Source organism: Apodemus sylvaticus, chromosome 1 (assembly GCF_947179515.1).
Source record: "Apodemus sylvaticus chromosome 1, mApoSyl1.1, whole genome shotgun sequence".
Taxonomy (NCBI): Eukaryota; Metazoa; Chordata; class Mammalia; order Rodentia; family Muridae; genus Apodemus; species Apodemus sylvaticus.
Genome location: NC_067472.1, coordinates 131,325,456 through 131,349,302, shown reverse-complemented (window position 1 = coordinate 131,349,302; position 23,847 = coordinate 131,325,456). Strand labels below are relative to the sequence as shown.

Below are 23,847 nucleotides of genomic sequence, written 5' to 3'. Positions count from 1 at the left end.
TTGGTATCAGGCTTTGAATAGCAACTCTGCACAATTGCTTGAGATTAATACTGGCTAGAGTCTTTCTTTCCTCTCTTTCTTTCCAGTCCCCTGTCTCTCCCTTCCATCCCATTCCTCCTCTCTTTATTTCATCTTCTTATCCTTTCTACATTTTCCTCCTTTTACCTCCAGACGAATACTCATCAAACTTTTCTGACTACATAGTTCCATTTCTGAAATCTGAATTTAATTATTTCTGGTGTCCCAGACTTTCTCAAGTTCTTCCTTGTGCCTATCTGCAACTCCATAGTAAAAGCAAAACAAACAAATAAATACAAATGAGCAAGTTTTGTATTTGGGGGATTGTAGCGTGTGTGAGTTTTATTGTGTAATCCAACTTGATTGTCACAAAGTACTTTGGTCAAAACTTACTGTCTGCCTTTCTGGACTTACATTAAAAGTTCGCTTTTCACTTTGAAAGCCATACGCTTATTTGTTTATGCAAACATCCTTACTGTTTTTAGCTGGCATGAACTTTTCACATACACCTCTCTCATATCCAGTCAGACTGATGGGCAGAAAGTGGGCTCAGAGTTGCATAGGTGAGTGGATTAGTAAATGTGGAAGACTGTCCTTTCCTCTGAATCAGGCTGTTTATATGCCTTCCATCAATGTGCCCTTTTGATGATCAGCTTTATGTTTTTATGTATATCATGTTTTCATTTATTTATCTTTGAATTATGTATTTTATTATCACTAACTTTCACTTTCATGTCTAAAATTTCCATACAATATTTAAATTCTAATTGTATTTACTTCACTTGCTTTTAAATTTTATTTATTTATTTTTATTACTTATCTTATTTATTTACATTTAAAGTATTGTTCCTGAAACCCCTACCATGGGAAATATTAAAAAGAGCAGTGAGTTCCAATGCTATGCTGGGCACCCGCGCCAGGCCACATGGCTCCAGCCGCGTATTCCCATCTCAGCAGACGCACTGGCCAGGGCTCCTGAGACGTCTCCACCCGACTCTCTCACAAATTTCCCTTGGTGGGTCATTGCCAAGTCATCCCCATGCAATGACTGCCCACCTTACAGTTAAATGTCACAATAACCCAGTAAAATCAAAACTCTTGAAGCTTATAATTAACCAGTCAGATTTATATAACAATACATTCTCAATTCACAATAATTTCAGAGCCAATTGATGATGATACAAACTTCCCACTTAGGTTAGACAAGTTACCCCAATTATTCTATCCCTGTATGAGATTATGTCTACCTATGGCTATTTAAAGCCACGTTGAATTTGAATCATCCTGTTTGTCCTCCATATTGCTCCCTTCTCCCTACCTGTCTCCTTCACCTCAGTCTCTTCCATCTCCCTTTTCTCTGTCCAATCACAGGTCTCCTGCTGCACTAATATTTAAATTAATTGGACAAGAAAAATTGTGCCAGATAGCTCCTCCCTTTTGACTCTAAGCGGATTCTCACCCACCCACCCACTTTTACCTAACTCCTCTAGCATTCCCCTTCTCTACAGGACCATGCTTCCACAGGATCAAGTACATCTCCTCCCCTTGAGGCCAGACAAGGCAGTTTTCTGATGCACATGTGACAGGAGCCCATATATGATCTTTGGTTGGTGACTTAATCCCTGGTATCTCTGAGGGATCCAGTTTTTTGATACTCTTGTTCTTCCTATAAGGCTGCAATCCCTTTCAGCTCCTTCAGTCCTTCCCTTAATTCTTCCAGAGCAGTGGGGACCCAGGCTCAGTTCAATAGTTGGCTGTACGTATCTGCAGCTGTCTCAGTCAGGTGCTGCTAGAGTGTTTCAGAAGACAGCCATTCCTATCGGCAAGCTCAATATGGCATCAGCAAAAGTGTCAGGGTTTGGTACCTGGGCATGGGATGGATACCAAGTTGGGGACATCTCTGGATGACCTTTCCTTAAGCCGGTGCTCCATTTTTTTCCTGTGTATTTTTAGACAGGAATAATTCTGGCTCAAAAATTTTAAGATGAGTGAGTGGCTCCATCCGTCAACTGGGGACCATGTCTATCTACTGGAGGTGGTCTCTTCAGGTTCAATTTCCCCATTGTTGAGCATTTCAGTTAATGTCATCCCTATGGGGTCCTGAGAGCCTCTTACAACCCTAGTTTCGCCCATCCCCAACCCCGAACTGCTACATATATTTATTCATTCTACTGGCCCTCTGGACTTATCTCCTGGCTCCTCCCATATCTGATCCCGCCCCATTTCTCCTCCCCTTCTCCTCTCCCCACCCAGGTCCCTTCCTCTATCTGCCTTCCATGATTATTTTGTTCCCTCTTCTAAGTGGGATTGATGCCTCCATACTTGGGCCTTGTTTCTTGTTAAGCTTCATATGGTTTGTGATTTGTATCAGGGGTATTTTGAACATTTTGGCTAATATCCCCTTATCATGTATGCCCTTTTGGGTCTAGGTTACCTCATTTAGGATATTTTCCAGTTACATCCATTTGTTTGAAAAATATATGATGCCCTCATTTTTAATCTTAAATAATATTCCATTGTGTAAATGAGCCACACACTCTGTGTCCATTCTTCAGTTGATTGACATCTGTTTTTTTTTTCCAGCTTCTGGCTATTATAAATAAGGCTGCTATGAACATAGTAGAGCACATATCTTTTTGATATGGGGGAATATCTTTTGGGTATATACCAAGAAGTGGTATACCTAGGAAGTAGTCACAACTACTTCCAATTTTCTGAGGAACTGCCAGATTGATTTTCAGAGTAGCTCTACCAGTTTATAACCCCAACAGCAATGGAGGAATGTCCTTCATTCTGCACATCCTTGCCAGCATTTACTGTTAACTGAGGTTTTGAACTCATTCTCATTGGTACAAGGTAGACTCTCAGGGTCATTTTGATTTGCATTTACCTGATGACTAAGGATGTTGAACATTTCTTTCAGTGCTTCTCAGCCACTCAAGACTCCACAGTTGAGAATTCTTTGTTTAGCTCAGAGCACCATTTTTAAGTTGGGTTGTTTGGTTTTCTGGAGTCTAATTTCTTGACTTCTTTGTATATTTTGGATATTAGCCCTTTATCAGATACAGGGTTAGTGAAGATCTTTTTCAAATCTGTAGGTTGCTGTTTTGTCTTTTTAATGGTGTCCTTTACCTTACAGAAGCTTTTCAGTTCATGAGGTTCCATTTGTCAATTGTTGATCCTAGAGCCTGAGCCATTAGTGATCAGTTCAAGAAATTGTCCCCTGTACCAAGGTATTTTAAGCTATTTCCAATTTTCTCTTTTATTATATTCTTGTTCTTTTGTCTTTCATTTTGCTATTGTGTTAATTCAATTTTTATTAATACTTTCAGGTTTTGTAAAATTTGTTTTGAAAATTAGTTCCTTATCCATATCATTTCAAATGTACTACCCTTCTATATCCCACCAAATTTTTGTCTTCCACACATATATGTTTTTAAAATTTGTGCCCTGATATAGTCTAGGATGAGTGACATCCATCTTGAGTATGGTTGGCCGGCTGGAGTCAATAATCTTAAAAATACTGACCTTTTGTCTCTCCTCAGCTGTCACTTGCTATTAGCTCCTCAGAGTATTATATATTAGATATATACATTAATATATATATATATATATATATATATATATATATACACATATATATATCACTGCATATGCAGTATATATACTCTAAATGGAATCAGACAGTTTTAAGGTTTATGGGGCTTCTATTAGACATCACAGACTAACAGATAAATAGCATAGCCCTGGGTCTGAAATGGGTTTGCTTTTCTTGATTTACCTTTTTCTTTGTTATCTTTTATTTCTTGATGAAGTGGTTGATTCCAGCATTCAGTGTAAATTTTACAAATCTGACTTCCTTGTCAATTAATAATATTTTAAACAATTTCTATATTAATTCTTGTTATTAATATATGGGTGTGTCTCATACTTTTTAATCATTTTCAGCTTCCCTTTTTGAAGTTATCCTTCTCATATTTTATCAGTATTTGACTAGACTCTGAGTGTATTATGCACAGATTATATGAAGGAGTGGTGGACAAGTACCAAGAATAAGAACTTGCTTGGAAATTTAAGGGTCCCAAATAGATTGTTTCTATATTTTATGGCTTAGTATTTCTCCCCATTTTGATCCATAGACAAATGGTATCGTCACTTCATTTCTTTATGTTAATAATAAATAGAATACACACACACACACACACACACACACACACACACACACACAAATTTTCGATCTTGATTTTCCTTCTATATTTGCTTCCCAAGAAGACATTCTTCCTGATTTACTTTTTTCTGAGGCAAAAATACTCTGGCTTTACATTTCTTCCATCCCATCATATACCCTGTGATTTAGCAGTAAATTTTAGCTTTATAAGTATGTGTATTACTCCTTCTAGTCCTTGCATATATATATACAAAGAGTCTAGAATTCCTAATAAAACCCCACTGATTTAGCCCAACAATATGCCACTGTTGCGTTTTGAATAGCAATGACCCCCACTGGATCATGTATTTGGATGCTTAGGGAGTGGCATTAGGAGTATGGCCTTGTTGGAGTAGGTGTGGCTTTGTTGGGTGAAGGGTCATGCTTCAAGCTATGACAATAACAGACTAAACCTTTCACATCAATGAAATGCTTTCCTCTTTAAGAGTTGTTGTGGTCGTTCACAGCAATGGAACATGAACTAAGACAGCACATTTTCATATACGTTAGTAGTCCTCATTGTTTGAAACTAAGGTAATTACTTAGTGTTTGCTAATGGCATTGAAATAGTTCATTTACTTTCTTTTTATTATTTCTTGGGAGTTTACATATGAAACAGAAGACATAATTTACCTCTACTAGGAGTTTTTGTCTCCACATTCGTTTTGAATGGGCTTCTTGGTATCTGAAACAGATTTCTCTGAATCACATTCTCATATCTGACCTCCTGGATCTATGTCAAACTCACAAATTCTTATGATTGTATACATTTTAACTAACTTTTCAAATATAATATTTTCCTCTTTTGTTATTTAACTTTTTACAGATTCTTTGTGAATTTCACATCATGTACCCCAATTCTACTCATCTCCCTGTCCCCTCATACCCATCCTCTGTCCCTACAACCTCCCCCTCAAAAATAAAAGAAATCTCATTGTGCAATCTGTAGTGTGTCAGTGTGACCCACAGTATGCCCTTTCTCCCACATGTCTTTGCTTGTAAATGCTTATTGTAATGAGTCATTGGTCTGATTCAAGGTCTCTAGTTTCTGCAAAACTATCAATCCTAGATCCTCACTGGGATTCCTCTTAGATATCCAGTTGTTGCTGTGTGTATTTGAGATCCTGCAACTTTCTATCTGTGTGTCCAGTCCCCTCCAATCTATAGCAGTTCATTAAAGGGATAGAGGTTGTAGTGGACTAAGTCAAAGCCATGGATCTGGGCCTGGGTGGTATCCATTCAGCCACACAACCATGGCCAGCTCTACAGCATTATCCTGGGTAGCTTATCCATTGTCACAGCAGGCAAGGATCAGAGCCAGTTCACCAGCTCTCATGCCCTCTGGACCAACTTACCTGCAACCAAGCCACCTGGGCAAGGTCTACTATGTTGCTCAGGTGAGGTGCAAAACCTACTCTCCCAAGGTCTGCAGCAGGTGATGGGCTGGGACAGCTCTCTAGCTTTCATGATCCTGATGTCCCCTCACCTGCTTGCTGTAGGTGCTGAGGGACAAGGTGGAGGTAAGGGCATGTCTCCCCAACCCATTCCATTGTATGGGCCAGTGCTACAGGGCCACAAAATCATCTATATATTGGTTGTGTTATGAATAAAATCTTTTCTCATAAAAATATCTTAGCCATTTCATGGTCAAATATCAATAGTATCCACCCACACTCACCCACACATGTTTAGTTATATAAGTCATCTTTTGTTGTTCTAAAATATTCTTTTAATTTAATTTTCTTGAAAAATGTGATCATGGCATTCAAAATAATAGTTATGATTCTTCTACATTTAAATATTCTGTTTTAAAACAATTATTAAATTTATTTGTTCTGTGTGTGAAGTTCACATGTGAACATCAAAGGATAGCCTGTGTGAGCCATTTCTCCCATACCTGTTCGTCCCAGGGATTTGGCTGGGGTTGTTCGACTGGCAGCAACAATTCTTTCCCTACTAAACTGTCTTAACATCCCCAACTACCCTGGTTTTATTTGACAATTTTGATTAAATTGAATACTCAGAGAAAAATTACTATTGTTGCTTTGACAAGTGACTCTTGAGGTTAAATTTAATTTGATTGCTGTGGTGTTTCATAATTATTCTATTACAAATGGTGGTGGCCATTGGTATTTTGATTGGATTAAATGTCCAGCTTAATTGTAGGAAATTGACAACTTTACTGATTGTCTCTTCGCCGTGATTGATGTTTCCCTCCATCTTTTTGTGGATCAGAATTTTATTCCTAGGAATTTTTTTCCTCTAGCAATGTAATATTTAATCAAGGTTGTCTTTAATCATTCTACCTTTACTTTACACAAAATCCTTCTCAAAGTATGTTTCTTCTTGTCACACCCCTACTGACAAACTTTCTCACATTTTAGTACTTTAAGCAATGATTCACATCCTGAAATATACTGCTCAGAGTGAGAGCATTTGGCAACATTGGATGCTATGTTGTAGGCAGCTAATGAGAGAAGACTAGCACCCTTCTTTGCAATCCTTACTTAGGTAAAGAATGACCTATTGCTCAGGGTAAAAAGCCTACATCACAGGAGCAGGATGTGAACTATTTTCTCTGTCATCAGTCATCTACTGGCCAATGGCAGGAAAAAATCTGCATAGATATAAACAAACAGACCTGCAGATTTTATATGATAGTCCAAATCTCTGGGCCTAAGAGAGAGAGAGAGAGAGAGAGAGAGAGAGAGAGAGAGAGAGAGAGAGAGAGAACATGAATGGATGCCATGACATGACATGAATGACATGAATGGATCAAGCCATCAAGTGCTTTATGAGTTGAACTTCATGGGTTAAATTGGATGGCTAGTGATAAGAGTCAGGGGACCGAGGAGAAGGACATGCAGGGTAGATAGCACCATGTTTTCTAAAGGCTGAGAGAGGTCTTTTCTGTCAGGATATGAAAGAATTAATTATGTATCACAATGTAATATGAGTGATGATAATATGTTCATTTTGATAGAATCTTAGTGTTAAAAGGCCAAGTTGGAAACTGATGTAACTATTATCTCTACCAAGAATGCATGGAAATACTGAAGGCTTTTTTCTTTTTTGCTTTAGTTTTATTCTAATTGTTTTGCATTCTTCTCTATTCCTTTAAAAAAAATTACATACACTTTGATGGTATTGTTGTACCTAACTCTTACCATATTACTTCATGGTAAATCCTGCTTTCAACCAGAATCTGTGTAAAAGTATATTACATTGCATAGGAACTAGGCACATACAGTTTTTTTTCTTGTCATTATTCTCTGTAAAACATACTGCAACAACCATTTACATGTCATTTACATGATATTAATTACAAGTAATTATGAGATATTTAATATATATGGAAATATATGCATAGGTTATATGCAAATCCCTTGCTTTTTTAATACATAAAAGCTTCAGGAAACACTAGTTACAGGGAAAATGCTTAAATATGATTTTTTCACCTTCAATATTAGGAAACTGTGTGAAAAATTTCAGGTAAGTTCTTTTGAGTTACTTGAACCCTTACTTAATGTTATGTGCAGTTTAGCAACGGATCAGTATTTAACTACTACCAATGATGATTTGTGCTACTATTATCAGTTATTTAAGTGTCTGAAAGTCGTACTGAAAGGCATAATTTCAACCAAAATTTGGCTCTTTCTGCTGAGTTGACTGACTGCAAGAAGCCATCCTACCATTTGGAAACAGTGTAAGAGCCTTCAGCAGTCGGTAGCACTTAGCCATCCTGAAATTACCAAAATTGGTTTGAAAATTTGCATACAGAACTGAGGTGTTTTTCAGCAGATGTTGAATATTTTCTGCCTTTTAGATTTTCTTTTGATTCTATTCCTGTGAAGGCTGAAAGAACCTAGAATATTTTCAAATGCATGAGTTACTGACAAATTCCAACATTTGTGAATAGCAAAATACATCTTACGTTTGGCTCACCTCCTTTACCCTGGACCATAGAAGATTATCAATGAATTTGTTAACTTTTAAGCTTGATACTGTCCAAAATATTCTGGATAAAAACCAAATAGGAGATGATAGAAATAAATGTAGTAGTACTATGTGCTGAGGGTGAGAGGAAGCCACTACCAAGGTGTCTGTTGTACTGATTGGTACAAACAATATGGAGACTATTGAGGTGCTAAGTTTGCTATGAAAGGATAACTGAAGTCAAGTGTGTTTTCTTCATCCTCACAAAATCCACCTGCAGCTGATACATTTTGAGGAAAAAATGAGGAAAGTTATGCCATATCTCACCCAAAGTCTTCACAACTTTTGATTTGTTTTGAGGACTTTTTTTTTTGAGAGAGATATCATCTTCTATAACATTTAGGACATTGAAAACACCTAGTGAACCATCCGACGCCAATGTAGGTGGTGTCATTATGAATGGTTTCGTCCCAGGGCTGATGGTTCTAGGTTGTATAGGAAAGCCGACTGAATAAGCCATGAAGACAGTCCAGTAGGCAGCATCCTTCCATGGCCTCTGTATCAGATACTGACTTCAGGATCCTGCCCACTGTGAGTTCCTTTCCTGACATTCTTCTTATTTTTTTATATATTTTTCTATGATATACTCTTTATTTACATTTCAAATGATTTCCTGGCTTTCTCCAATGATGGACTACAGTATAGACATATAAGTCATTTAAGCTCTTTCTTCCTCAAATTGATATTTGGCCCTAATAGTTTGTTGCAGCAATAGAAACCCTAACTGAGATAAATAAGAAAACAAATTCTTAAAACAAAACAAAACAAAACAAAACAAACCAAAAGGAAGGAAGGAAAGAAAGAAAGCCCCCTCCCCACCTCATCAGTTACAAAGAATTAAAGGAATTGTAGTATGGGAAATAAAGCAATGGCAACACTCAATAAAATTGCCAAAAGCAACTTGTATAAATATAACTACTTACTTAACTTGATGGATTGCCTGTGTATACACATTTTTCTTCATATAGAAAGTACTCCCAGTGTTTAAGAAATATTAAAAAAACATTTTCAAGAATGGCTGCATATTCCTACTAGCAATATTTCGGAAATCTAGTGATATCCTCTTTATTATTTCATATTATGGCTATTTTTAATTTTTTTAATAGTCTGAGTTTTCATTTTTAATTGTAATCTTTCTCTAATGATGGCTGTTGATGAATATCTTATGATATACATAGATATCTTCTTCATACTATCTACATATTTAATAATTACATTTTAGTATCATTTTGAGAGCACTTTACAAATTCTAAATATGACTTCTTTATCACATGTGTGTTTTGAAAATAATTTTTCAAAGTAATTAGACTGTCTTTTCCATCTTCTTAATAAACTCTTACACAATAAAGTTTTCTTTCTGATGAAGTCCAATCTATCAGTTATTTTTCGCTTAAAGATCATATTTTATGTCATTTCTAAGAATTCTTTGTCTAGACTTATTTCATTCACTGTTTTCTAGATGTTTATTCTCTGAAAACATTGTAGCTTTGGATTTTACATTTGAATCTAAAATCCATTCTGAATTAAATTTGTATAATATATAAAGTTTATGGAAGATTATATTTACATTTTGTTGTAAGGCATTCAGTTACTTCAAAACAGGCAATTTTCTTCTATTCACTAACTTTCATTTTTTTGTAAAATTGCAATCAATTGGCTTTATTCATATGCATATACATCTGTGTTTTCTGCCCTCTATTGGTCTTGTTGCCCGTCACTCTTTCAATCTTGAACTGTCTTGAACAGTCACTATGTATATCTTGGAATGGAATGGTAAGCTGGGGGTATAACTCGGAGTTGGTAGAGCACCTGAAGAAAATAAACAATGCCCCAAGTCTGCTATCTAACATCACAGAAACCTGGCATGATAGCTTATACCTGTGATTCTAGCACCCTGGAGGATAGGGTGGGGGACATATTGGAAGAATGTGAATTCGAGTCACCTTAACCACATACTGAATCCAGTGTTTTCCTTATATATGACTTCCTATCTTTAAACAGTGATTCAAAAAATGATCTAGTGGCCATTCCCACTTTGGTCTAGTTTTCAAAATCATTTTAGATATTTTGTGTTCATTTTTCTTTTCAATGTAAACCGTATAATAATCTCAGTTTTCAGTATTTACTACCCTGAGTTCTTGAAGCCATTTCTCCTTGTCCACTTGTTTAAATGTCTTTCCTTTCTGTGATCAGCTTCCGGTGCCTGTTTCTAGGGAATGTATCTCTGGCATGTGTCTGGTATCTGCTTTGTTAGATTAATACCCAAATGCTTCATTTTGTTCAGCCATGAATATATTATAACTATGATAGTGATTTGTTACTGTGTGGAAATGAAGTAAAATTTGCATGTCCAAAGTCTTCTTGCCTCATAGTTGGAGGAAGTTTAGGGACTTTGATTATTTTTGACACATTCCCAAAAGGACAGTATATTTTTTATGATTTACTTGTGCATATATTTTTCATTCTTCTCTTATATTCCTCACCAAGACTTCCAGTAGAATAGATGAAATGTTATGATTTTATTCTTCCAAATCTTAACAGAAACATCAGTTCATCATTTAGCCCCTATGCCCAGCATCAAGAGCTGGTTTTATAGGTACTCTTTGTTAGTATGAGGAACTCTTGGTATTTTCAATTGTGTCCCTATTTATAATTAATGAAGATAGGATTTTATCAATTGTTTTTTGAATAAATGTATATGATGTTTTGATTCTTGCACAGTATCCTATTAATTTGGTGGATTACAATTATTGATTTTTAAGCTTTAAACCAGACTTAACTCGCAAGATTTAACCTCATGTCTTCAGAGTTTATAATTTTCGTGTGTAATATTGAATACAACTTGCTAATTTTTTTAAAACAATAACATTTTTATTTAAGAGGAATAGTGTTTTTCAATTGTTGTTCTGTTTACAATGCCTAGTTTGGATATCATTGTAATACTAGATTTATAAAGTGAATAGAAAGTATTCCCTCTTATTTTCTGGAAGAAATTGTGACTATTTTTTAAACACTATTTATTAAACTATTATTTTTCTTTAGTCATTTTGCATACTTCTGTAGTGAAAATATCTGAGCCTAAACACTTCCTTATCAAGGAGTTTGACTCTAATTTTTTAATAGTTCTAGAGATAGTGTCATGATCCATTCCATGTAACCTACTGGGGATTTTCGTTTTGTTCTATTTTTATTTTGTTTTCTTTTTTGTTTTGTTTTTCTTTCATTGTTTGAGGGACTGATCTGTATTATTTCTTGAGTGCTAAGTTCATATGTGTACAGATGTTGTTGTTGTTATTGGTTGATTTTTTTAATTACTTTGAATTTTTTACAGTCCAGTTGTTGTCCCCTGTCAGCCCTCCCATAGTTCCTCATCCCAATTCTCTTCAACCCTGTCTCTAAGAGGATGCCCACCAAACCTATTTTTGTTTTTAAATTTCTTTATCATCCTGTAGATCCCTGAAAACCTGTAGTGTTGAAACATGGTTTATTTCTGATATTTTCTTCTTCATCAATATTTTATTATTTTTCTAAATAGCCATCTCTTTCTATTACTTTTGTATGTTCAGTTTTCTTGCCTTATATTAACTCTTGCCATTATTTTAATTATCTCTTCTATTTGATCTGCATCTCTCCTTTTCTTTTTGTTCAATCATGATCAAGGTGGTAAATTAAATCTTTGATATTAAACTTTCTATTGTATGCTTTATATGGGTTTTCTTCACTCTACATGCCAAACATGCCTAGAACTCATGGTAAGCCTCCTAGTTCAGACTCCTACCTACTGGGATTCAAAGTATGATGTACCACATTCTGCTAGATTTTAAACATTCACTGCTATATATTTTTTTCTTTGCATAACTTTATCTGTGTTTAACCAATTATCATTTATGCTTATTTTATGTGCTTTTTAAACATATGATTTTCTTGCAATTGAGAAATCCTCTTTGGTTTGTTTAGTCATCTAAATGCTGGTCAAATATGTTGACATGCTATTGCTTGTCTTTGAAATCTACAACAGGATCCTCAGGAAGTGACATGCCTAGTTTTCTGAGGAACCGCCAGACTGATTTACAAAGTGGTTGCACCATCTTGCAATCCCACCAGCAGTGGAGGAGTGTTCCTCTTTCTCCACATCCTCACCAACACCTGCTGTCTCCTGATTTTTTGACCTTAGCCATTCTGACTGGTGTGAGGTGAAATCTCAGGGTTGTTTTGATTTGCATTTTCCTAATGATTAATGATGTTGAACATTTCTTAAGGTGTTTCTCAGTTCTCCGAAGTTCTTCATGCGAAAATTCTTTGTTTAGCTCCATACCCCACTTTTTAATGGGGTTATTTGGATCTCTGGGTTCTACTTTCTTGAGTTCTTTGTATATATTAGATATTAGCCCTCTGTCGGATTTAGGGTTGGTGAAGATTCTTTCCCAGTCTGTTGGTTGACGTTTTGTCCTTTTGACGGTGTCCTTTGCTTTACAGAAACTTTGTAGTTTTATGAGGTCCCATATCCAGAGGATTCTTCAGCATGCAATAAGGACACATGCTCCACTATGTTCATAGCAGCCCTATTTGTAGTAGCCAGAAGCTGGAAAAAACCTAGATGTCCTTCAACGGAGGAATGGATACAAAAAATGTGGTATATTTATACAATGGAGTACTATTCAGCCATTAGAAACAATGAATTCATGAAATTCTTAGACAAATGGATGGAGCTGGAGAACATCATACTAAGTGAGGTAACCCAGTCTCAAAAGATCAATCATGGTATGCACTCACTGATAAGTGGATATTAGCCTAGAAACTTTGAATACCCAGGACATAATCCACAAATTAAATGATGTCCAAAAAGAATGGAGGAGTGGGCCCTGGTTCTGGAAAGACTCAGTGCAAGAGTATAGGGGAATTCCAGAACAGGGAAGTGGGAAGGGGTAGATGGAAGAATAGGGGGACGGAAGAGGGCTTATGGGACTTGCGGGGAGTGGGGACCCAGAAAAGGGGAAATCATTTGCAATGTAAATAAAAATAAATAAATTAATTAATTAATTAAAAAAAAGAACACTAACTGCTCTTTTAGAGGTCCTGAGTTCAATTCCCAGCAACCACCTGGTGGCTTATAACCATCAGTAATGGGATCCAATGCCCTCTTCTGGTGTGTCTCAAGACAGTGACAGGGTACTCACATACATAAAATAAAGCAAATAAATGAATGAGCAGATAAAAAAAAAGAAAGAAATCTATAACAAGCCATTATGGGCTATTGATAGATGAAAAATGGTTACTCTAGCAAAGTCAGACACACATATTTGTTTTTGTGTATATAAATAAAGCACCAAAAGTCAATTTTCGAAAGTTCATTGCACAATTTAACTTGTATCTGCTTTTTACATCATTAATAAACAGTGATCTAATAATTGTGTCATATATAATAGCCACAAAATTTTAAAAACCAGAAATTATGAAAAATCAATTAAGAAACTATATATAATTATTTGTAGTAAAGGTATTTCAAAGTATCTTTCACATACATGTCCAGTTTGGCAACCTTTTGTTTTGCTGAGTTCTCACACTCTCTAGATATTCTGTAGATATTCTATAGAATGAAAGAGATTTGAATTTGTCAAGGCATGAACATTCCAATTAAATAGCTAAGATCTGATTCAATACAAATTCAGTAACTATCAGAGATTAATATTTAGAGAAGAATTTTTCAGTAAAGGAAACTTTTTCAAAATGGTCTCTTTATACAAGTTAAGATGCATGTGTTAATAGAAACATGTTTCCTTTGCTTGGATGTTGAGAGCTTAGAAGATTATAAATATTAGGAGTTGGTTGAATGAGTAAAATATTGGAGAGACTTCAAGTCTGATGTATGTGAAGGATAATAACATGATCAATTCATCAACAAGACTGTGGTAGGAGGCTACAAGTTTGTGATTGTCTAGAGCAGACTCTTCCAGTGGGATTGGCTTTGTAGAGTAAACTGAACGTGTTTACTCCTGAAAATGAACCCTGTTTGAAAGTTCTTGCCACTAAACCTACTGATATTCATATTCCATTTAGGAGCAATGGAAAATTGCAGCAAGGTACTTAATTTGGAAATGACACACATTCTAGAGAGATTACTAGCAGCACCCATTTGTCTCCAATAATTACTGCAGTAACCCAGGCGGGGAGCAACATATTTAAATGTATACTTTTCTTCTATACTGTGTTTTAGTGTCTTCTTAACATCCATGGCAGAGAAATGGAATTGAAATTTGTTGATTAACATTCTTTCACAAGGCACGCTGCTAGACAACATCTTTGTGCTTCTTCACTAGAATTCACCTCATCAACTGAGTTCCCCTTATGAGATTAGGGTTCTCTCCAAAGTCCCATAGCCAGTATTTGAAATCAGGCTCTTGATGTTCGATTGCACTGTCACCATAGTACCCAGGAAGCCAGCAGGAGAGTTTCAGACACTCAAGATTCTTGCTGAGTAGAGTCTATCTACCGCTAGGTAGCTTTTGCTTTCCTTTATTCAATGACTTTATTACTGACAATTCAGTCTGTAAAATATAATGGCCATTTAATGCCATGGGACTGTGCAAACAAGGTTTGTATTTCTCTCCCCTCTTCTTCATTTGTGACTCATCAGACCTTCGGTTTATGGAACAGAGCATGCAAAGAACACAGGGGAGCGCCTGTCCATCAGTAAACAATTAAGAAGCTGGTCTGATTTACTTCCTGAGCTAACTTGTAACTGTGCCACTGATTACCCATTTCCATTGTTTATGGAGAAGCAGGTGGATGAACAGCACTACCTGATTTATGAAGTGCTTGCCTTCTATAAATCACAAAGTAGAAACCCAGCATGCTGCTAATCCTAATTGGTTAAGTCCTAAGTAGGGAGTGATTAGAAAGTCTTCAGGTATCTCATGCAAATAAGGGAGATATATGGCTCCTTGGGAGGAAATTCCCTCTGTTCACAATATGCAGTAAAGTCTTTGGTCCATTGCAGCTGCTCCCTCTTGTCTCTTGCTGCTCAGCTCCTGTTGATCCTTCAGTTGATGAATTAAAGAGAGAGGGATAATAATGGGGGAAGTGTAAGCACATAAGAAACAGAATGCTGTTTTCTTGCATGCTCATTTATTAATTTCAATCTGTATTAATTTCTGTTTCCAATAAACTATTCATCATGATGCAGGAGAGTTCTGTGAGAGCCATAGAGTGCATTGGTAGAATGAAGACTACTATGTCTAGGAGTCCTCTCTACCTTGATCCAAGCCTGGGAAAGTAGATAATAGCATTCCTAGACATTGGAACCACATGCAGCTTAACCTACCCTTGGTGTGCTACATATGCCAGGCTGTCTACATCTTTTAAATGTAAGCTTACCAATTGAAAAGAAGTGCAGATTTAGTCAGCACAGAAAGAACGGAGTCTAAGGATTTTGAATGGTGTCCTACTAACTCCCAAGAGAGGAATGGAGAACAAAACGGTTTGAATGTGAAAACCACTTAAGGGAGGAATGAATTTTGAACTCACAGCATGGAGAGAGGAGCTCATTATTCCCCAACCCTTGTTGAGAATCTCCTGGAAGTTGATGGCAGTTTTGAGAGGAAGAGTCAGCTTTCTTCAGGCATATGGCCTCTATTACATGTCCTACTGCTCAGTGGAGAGCCCCAAACCCGGCACATATAGGCAGCACTAATTGGTCTTAGTGGGTTGTTAAGAAAAAGAGAATAAGGAGTTAGGAGGTGGGTGTGGCATAATAGGGGTTCTTGGAGGAATTAAACCGGGTAGTGAGAATTTTTCAAAATATAAATTACAGCAAAACTCACAATGGGTTTTGGCTCCTTTCCTGTTACATATTGTAAGTCTCCTTCTGGCTAATTTATCTTTTTCTTCCTCCTTCTATTCTCTACCATCCCGTGTCTATTTCCCTTTCCCTATGTGTTTTTCCTTCCTCTCCTCCCTCATTCTTCTCTTTGCTGGGGGAGATAAACTACAGGTGCAGCAGCAGCAGCAGCAGCAGCAGCAGCAGCAGCAGCAGCAGCAGCAGAACCTCTGAGGTAGACGATGAGCCATCTTGCATGGAGGAGATTGACTACAGTGCAGACAGCAGCTCAGACTCAGAACAGAACTTCACTGAGCTGGACCGGCAGATCCAGGAATGTGCCTTTAACAATGATGAAGAAGAGGAAAAAGAGGAAGGGACAGGATGGAGAAGATTTGTCCCCTAGTCTTCATGTTCAGTGGCATCTCTGTGTCTCCTGCCATTGGACTAGTGGCTATCACATGGCTTTTTCTCTAGTAGACATACAGCGACTAAGCCAGTAGAAAAACTAATCTGTTTGTTGTTTTGGCTTTACTAGCCATAGACACAAGGTGTGTCATAATTATAAGATTTTTATGTACACAGCATGCTATCATTACACTTAAAATGAGACTTGGGTGGTCTTTTCAGGTTTGCAATGGGTTCTCTTCACACTGACCTCAGCTCTCCACCAGTCTTGGACCTGACACAGAAGGAGGCTATAAACAGAGAAGGGGGTTTTCTTGGATTCTCAGAAGGAGTTCTAAGCAGCTAAGTTGCTCTAAATATGAATGCTTTCTCAAGACTATAGCATTTGAGTTGCAGAATAGACACCAAGCCTGCTAAGATCCTGAAAGGCTTGGTATTTTTTAAAGTCCTCGGTAACCCAACATAAAACCTGTGAAGCCAAGTCACAGCAAGAATTGTCTTTGGTGTCCTATCGTTATACATTTTACAGAGGCTGGAGAGGCCAGAGGCTGGACCATCTTTGATGGTAAAGAACAAGATGACTGGTTTTCACAAATTTTAAACTTGTATGTCTTAAGCCATTTAAACAGACATTAGAGATACAAGATGTGCTGGGAAACCCATTCATTATAGAATCAGAGAGACAGATGTGGTTCATATCCTACATCTGGCAGTGGCTTATCCTGAAAAAGTAAGCAAGTAACTAAATCTCCATGAACTTCAGGGTTTTTGTATGTGCCTTGGGAATGGGCATATCTATATCACAAAGTTATGGTAAAGATGAAATGAGATCATATATGAAAGTGTGCAACTTGGCACCTGCTGCATGCTTATCCTAGCTCACAGCACATTTCCAAACCAGAACAGAGAGCTTTATGTGATTATTTGCACAGTTTTGAGCAAACCATCTCATGGGTCTGGAGTCACATGTTGGCAATGTATTCCATACTAAAAGAGATTCCTTTGTAGCAAAGGAAGACACAGAGAGGAACAGAGACTAAACATAGAGGAAAGTGGCAGAGGTCCTTTTAGAAAAGCGAGGGGCCTGGCTTTGAGACTGAACTGTAAGATGAACAAGACCAGTGAGAGAAAACCTGAGAAATCTTGGGCATGCAGATATACATGGGAGAGGGATATACATGGGATGTACAGTAAAAGTGACATTTACTATACATATGGTGTTCATGTTTAGTTAGGATTGGATCTGACTATAAGAGAGAGAAATTAAAAATAGTGGTAGATTTCAGAAATACTTTTTTTCATGTGGAATTCCATATGGGAAAAATATTATAGCTGCTTGATATCAGAGACCCAGTATCTGCTACTTCCTCAAATAAAAAATTGTATAAGGTGTGGGTTCTACTCCTAATCTAGGATGTACAGTAGCATCCGTCTTTGCATCTGCATCCCATACCTCAACAACAAACAAACAGATGGAAAGTGTTTTCTCTCCTTGAAAAGTTTCACATAGGATTTATGCTTAACCCAAGCCAGACTATGAGGGAATTTAAAAACTTTCTGAAATAGCCTGTGACATTCGAATATTAATACAAAAGAAACAGACAATATTTCATGTATGGTGATAACAGGCTAAGCTCTCTACCACCTGCAGATACTTTTTTAAACATTTAAATCATTATAGAGAAACTCTGTGAAAGGCACAGGGCAAGGCTCTGCCACATGTTAGCACCAAGATTTAGAGGAAAGGCACACCCATTACTGTTCTGAGAAATCAGAGCATTGGTAGTCTTTCCTTTTCACACCTCTTTTTCAAATTCTTGCTACATCTCAGAAAATCCATCCTTTCTATTAAGAAATTCAGTGTTCTGTAACATGCACGTAAAGTTGAGGAGAAAAAAAATCGAAAGACAATTCAAATTCCAGACCTATAGGCCCTTGTAACCTCTCCTGTGTTCATCATCCTACTTTCTCGCCCTCAAAAAGAAGATCAAAAAATTGCTTCTGGATTTTCATTGACTGGAGGAGTCAAAGACATAATCCTGTTGAAATATAAACCACCAAAAGGGCAGGGAAAAGAGTGACCCTTGCCAGGAGTTAGCACCCCAATCTTAATATTTCAGGGTTTAGTATCTAGTCGTTTAACTGAATGTTGAGTGAGCAGGACACAGTTAGCTTGTCTAGGGAGAATTTAGGAAAGGTCATGGGCATGGACTACTCACTGATCCATCTGTGCAGAGGAGGTACATGAAATACCGACTGTGTGCTCTGTACTCCACTGAGCTCTATGAGTGCCGATGAAAGTGACTATGTCTTCAAGTTCAAAATTCATCTGAGATGTGTCAGTAATAAACATTTTATTTTATTAGGATGGTATACACATTTTATTTTATGATGGCATTATGGGTCATGTTGAAATTATACAAAGGATAATATGAAAAATATTGACTGATATGGGTATTTATATTGGTAAAATTTTATCAAAAGAAGGTAATAACTACAGTTACTATTAAAAGGTACTCATGAGTTCTTGGGAATTAAAAAAGTGCTAAAAAATGGAAAGTATGTGTTCAAAGGCTCCAAGTAAGGCTATAGTTTAGAATAAAATGATCCAATTTAAAGACTATAATTTTAAATTAGGAAAGGATAAAAAATTTTATCTTTTAATAATATAAAATTTTTAAAAGAAGTGAATAGTCAGATTGGGTAATATATTGTCATGAGTTGATGAAAAGCTTAAATTTGTTTCTGAGGTAGAAGGGTGGGCATTTATATCAGAAATATGCCAATCATGTTTGTATCAGTGCTATAGCCCATATGTTCCTGGATACTTTGTTGGCACCGACTCCATGAAGGATGTTCACTGGCTTCAAGACTACCCCTGAGTCTGACAACAGGCTTGTAGCACAGAACATATGCAATGGGTTGAAAAGATGGGGATAGGGATGAATATTGGAAACCTATGACATAGTGAGTTGGAGAGAGTGTCTGTAAATGAGAGGAACAGCTTGAAAATAAAGGGTCACTCCTATGCATATAGACATAAACCCTCTCCACATACACACACACACACACACACACACACTCACACATGTATGTGTCTGTGTGTGTTCCATTTCTTGAGCCATCAAGTTCCCCGTTTCCTTCTTTGAGTGTGTAAATCCTTTCATGGGATTCTCATTCTCTAAAGACTCTTCCATGACCTGATATGGATTCTTGAGAGGTGGCACAATTATCAAAGGGCTTGCTACCCAAGCATAAAGATCTGAGGGAGGATCCTTAGCATCCAGGTGAAAAGCTGAGTGCTATGCTACACACATGTAAATACATTCTGGAGAGAAGCAGAGACTGGTTGATATCTCGAGCCTAATGAGAAGCTATCCTAGCCAATCAGTAGGCCCTGTGTATTGATCAGTGAAGGACGTTGTCTAATACAATAAAATGGAAAGCTATTGAAGAAGACCTGCACTCTGTGGACTTCTGGTCTTCCACATGCATTCCCACACATGCGCACATAACCACTGGAATAGTCACCCACATATTCATATATAACACCAAAAATAAAATAGAATACACTTCAAATTAACCTTTGGCTATGGACAATATCTTATAATCATCTTAAATCAAGTTATGATTTCTCTTCTATGTCCTTTTCTATACACCAATACACACACAATGCACACACACACACAAACACACACACAATATCAAGGTATGTTTTATGATATCTATATCTAGAGATAAATTATTTTTGACAATGTTATTTATGTGCCTTTTATACACACATCCCATGCTCCGCTGAGCAGAAGGCTCTAAAATGCATAGACTTTCTACTGTCCTGCATCTCTCTTTGTACCTGGCATGCTTCCTTACATGTTTCAGGATTTAAAACCCTGTTACTACATATTCCTGATTCAGTTTCTAACTGAGATATCAAACACCCTAATGGAATTCTGTATATTTTCTTTTCATCCTTTCATCTCCCATCTCAAATCATAATTTGTGTTATAGAAAGGGTTTCATTTAAAGGGCATCTCTCAAAAACATGGTCTGCCTGTAGGGTGGTGGTTATCTCAGCAACTAATCCTTATTCAGTCAGGCTAAAAATGAAATGGTGGCCTTGTTCTTTGTACATGATGCAAATGATCAGATAGCATGTTGAATATAAAGGGACAGCATTTCCCTGTCCCCAGTGACTGCAGCATCCATCCAAGTGCTACAGATGCTTCGCTCACTTTGGTGAGAACTAGCCACGAATGTGGTATCAACCTCGCTGCCTGGCCATCGGCGATCTGTTGATGGTAATTAACATCGCACAATAGGATCCATTGCCTCCTGTTTCCTCTGAGCTGCCAGATAAAGGATTCTGAGTCACAAAAACATTTGAAAACAGAGTAATCCCTGAGTTATGAGATTGTACTGAGGGCTGCTAGCACATGTAAGGAAACATTACACCCCAAAGGGAGGTGAAATCCTCCTGCCCAGCTTCCATTTGTCAGTCTGGAAAACTTAGCTGTGGAGTGGATTTCCTATTCCGAGAGGAGCCTGTTCCTACTGCCAAGAGCAGAGGCTTCCAGGAATGCCTGACATAAGTCATCCTTGTTAGGGACTCGGCACAGTGACCCACAGGGTTGATGTGAACATTTGGATTCACATTAGAGTGATGGATTTGCTTTGCCCTGCTGATACCTCTCACCCAGGGCCCACCAAAAGCTCCAGCCTTGGAAAGACACATAGCCAGTAGCTGGTACTCAGCATGAGAGCTTTTTGGGCAACAATAATTCATCAGGCCTGGAGCCTGCTGTTGTCTGCCTAACAGATGTCCCCTTTTGTTTGTGTTACAGTTGGGTTTTTTTTTTTTTTATGTCCAATGGATTCTTGATAGCAAAGTGTTGTTCAGGAAAATTGTGCACTGTAAAGTGAAATTTTGAGAAGAAATATATTTCAGTACTTAACTCTACACTGTTGTATGGAACTAGCAAATACAAGTTATGTTTACCTAACACAATGAATATGACATTAAATGTGAATTCCCTATATCACAGGAGAAATGGCAGGGGAGGGAAGAAGGAGGGAGGGAAGAAAACAGAGATAGAGACAGACAGATGCAGAATAACAGAATGAGGCAGAGAAGGGAGAGAAAAAGAAGGAGGAAGGAGACAGAAAAAGACAGAGAGAAAGACAGAGAAACAGAGAGGTAGACAGAGAGACGGAAAAATAGATGGAGAAGAGAGAGAAGGAGGAAGGAGAAAGAGAGAGAGGAAAGAGAAAAGAGAGAGAGAAAGAGAGAAGGGCATAGAAATGATGATTTGGAGCAACATAGAGATTGAAAATGGGGTTCCTTGAAGATCAGCACTTAACATAAGGCACTTTACAAGTGTGTGTATCTTTTGGACCTGCTTGGTCACAGAGCAAAATGAGTTCTGCTCTTGGAAGAGAGCACACACTGAATGAACGACCACACTCAAGACTCATGACAAATAATTGAGGCAAACTTACAATTTCTAGATCATAAGAAACTTTTAGTAATCTCTAGGGTTCTTAATAGATTAAAATGACTTTTATGGTTGCAGATAAGTATTAAGACTATCCCTGACCAGATGATAAACTCACAGCATGCTTCTTTGGAAGAATCTGGTTGAGGTTTTGAATGTGATCCTGGTCAAGGGACGCCCACTCTGGCTCCTTCCACATCACCAGAAAAGGTGGACACCGGTGGGAGCACAACAATGATTAAATATGGCTGATCCCTATATACAGCCAACCTGGACCCTGGTGTGTACCAGGGTCTAATACTAGCAGACTTCCTGTGATGGTCCAGAGAGGATATCAGGGACCAAAGCAGGTAAGGTTCTGCCTAAAACTATTCAGGAAGTGAAAAAATGGCCTTATACAGAGAGGATGACTCATGCTTCTCCTCAAAGATCCTTAAAATCTACCAAAGCCTAGGTGCATCTCCTTGTCTTCAGGAAAGTGTTTTCTTTACAGTGATTTTTCAAGACCAAATCAAAATATGAACTACTTGTTCCACATATCTTTGCAAACCATCTCAAGTTCAAATTCAGCCAAGACCTAAGTCTTGCTAATAATTATCTCCCCTCAATTAAATCTTTACATCCATTTCTTAAACAATATTGATCCTACTAATGGGAATGTCTATCTACCTGTCATGGCCTGGATTCAGAGCAGATGCTTAAGGGATGGATTAGGATGTACAGTCAAGTCTGTACTCAGCTTTCCTGTGAGTATGACCATAACATGCTCTCCTTGTGACATACGTAACTATTTCCTCCCTTTTGTCATCTCCCTTGACTTAATTTCCTTTCTAGCCCTGGTATCTGGACAACCAGGTGGTATTTAAAATGAGAAGTGCCTTCTGTTTCCCTCAGTGATCCCTTCTTTATCCTGTGCAAGGAAAATCTAGCACTGGGACCCCCTCCTGGTCCAGTCAGTTTGAAAGTTTCTGTTTTTTTTTTCTCTCTGAGCATAAACCCAAGCCCAATGTGCTTAAATGTACTTTCCTCCAGGAAGTCTCCTAGGGTTTCTAAATTCCCATAATGACCTGAAGAAATCTACATGGTGCTGCTGTGAGCTCTCCCATCCTCCCAGCAGACTCTAATTTCTGCAAAAAGAAAAATGATTTGTTAGCCAATTCTGTTCTTTGTTCATAGCACCTGTGGTGAACTTATGTGTTGGGCCTATTTTAAATATGTAGTGAATGATAGAGATCGTAATTTCCATTGCAAAAGCCTCCTGAAAACTGACCTCTTCCTGCTTGTTTCAGTAACCTACTAAACACCATAGGCAAGCTGTGAGAAAGTAGAACACACACCTGTTTGTTACTTAGAGCAGTAAAGAAGCCTCCAGAAAATAAAATAATAATAATATTAATAATAATAATAATAATAATAATAATATAATAAAAGCATCCATTTTCCTATTCTGTAATTTCTCAAAGCAGCCTTGTCTCTTTTCCTCTTCATGGCCTGTAGAGGTCAGAAAAGGGCCTTGCTTCCCAGTCCCTGGCTGTCCTCAGTCCCCATTAGAATTCGCCTGGGTATGTATAATTAAGCCAGCTGAGGCTCAGCACATAGGAACGGAAACGCATTGACTTTAATAAAACAGAGTGTAAAACAAGTTGAGATTGACTCTAGCCTTGTTTACTCTCGCATACTTGTAATACCGGTCGGTATATTCCCAGTCAAAGAGACCATCGTCCTGGGAACTGAAGCATGTCCTTTCATTGCTTCCGCAGCCGCAGCCTGTCCTAGCAGGCAAGCCGCTAGCTCAGTGCTCCTGACTCATTGGAAATAAAAATTAGAAAGAAAAAAAGAAAGTTCTGTTTCTTAAGGGAGAAGAGTCAATGGCAAGGAGAAAAGAATGTGGGCACGATGAACTGCATTCC

General features: G+C 37.6%; 1 protein-coding gene across 1 annotated transcript in view; it reads left to right on the top strand.

Moving 5' to 3' along the window:
* Agbl1 (AGBL carboxypeptidase 1) overlaps positions 1-16,443 on the top strand; it is a 907,135-nt gene extending 890,692 nt beyond the window's left edge. Inside the window, exon 23 of the mRNA XM_052186269.1 lies at positions 16,230-16,443. Within this exon, the coding sequence (XP_052042229.1) occupies positions 16,230-16,443 (214 nt within the window). The remainder of the gene's footprint in view (positions 1-16,229) is intronic.
* The last annotated feature ends 7,404 nt before the right edge of the window (positions 16,444-23,847 follow it).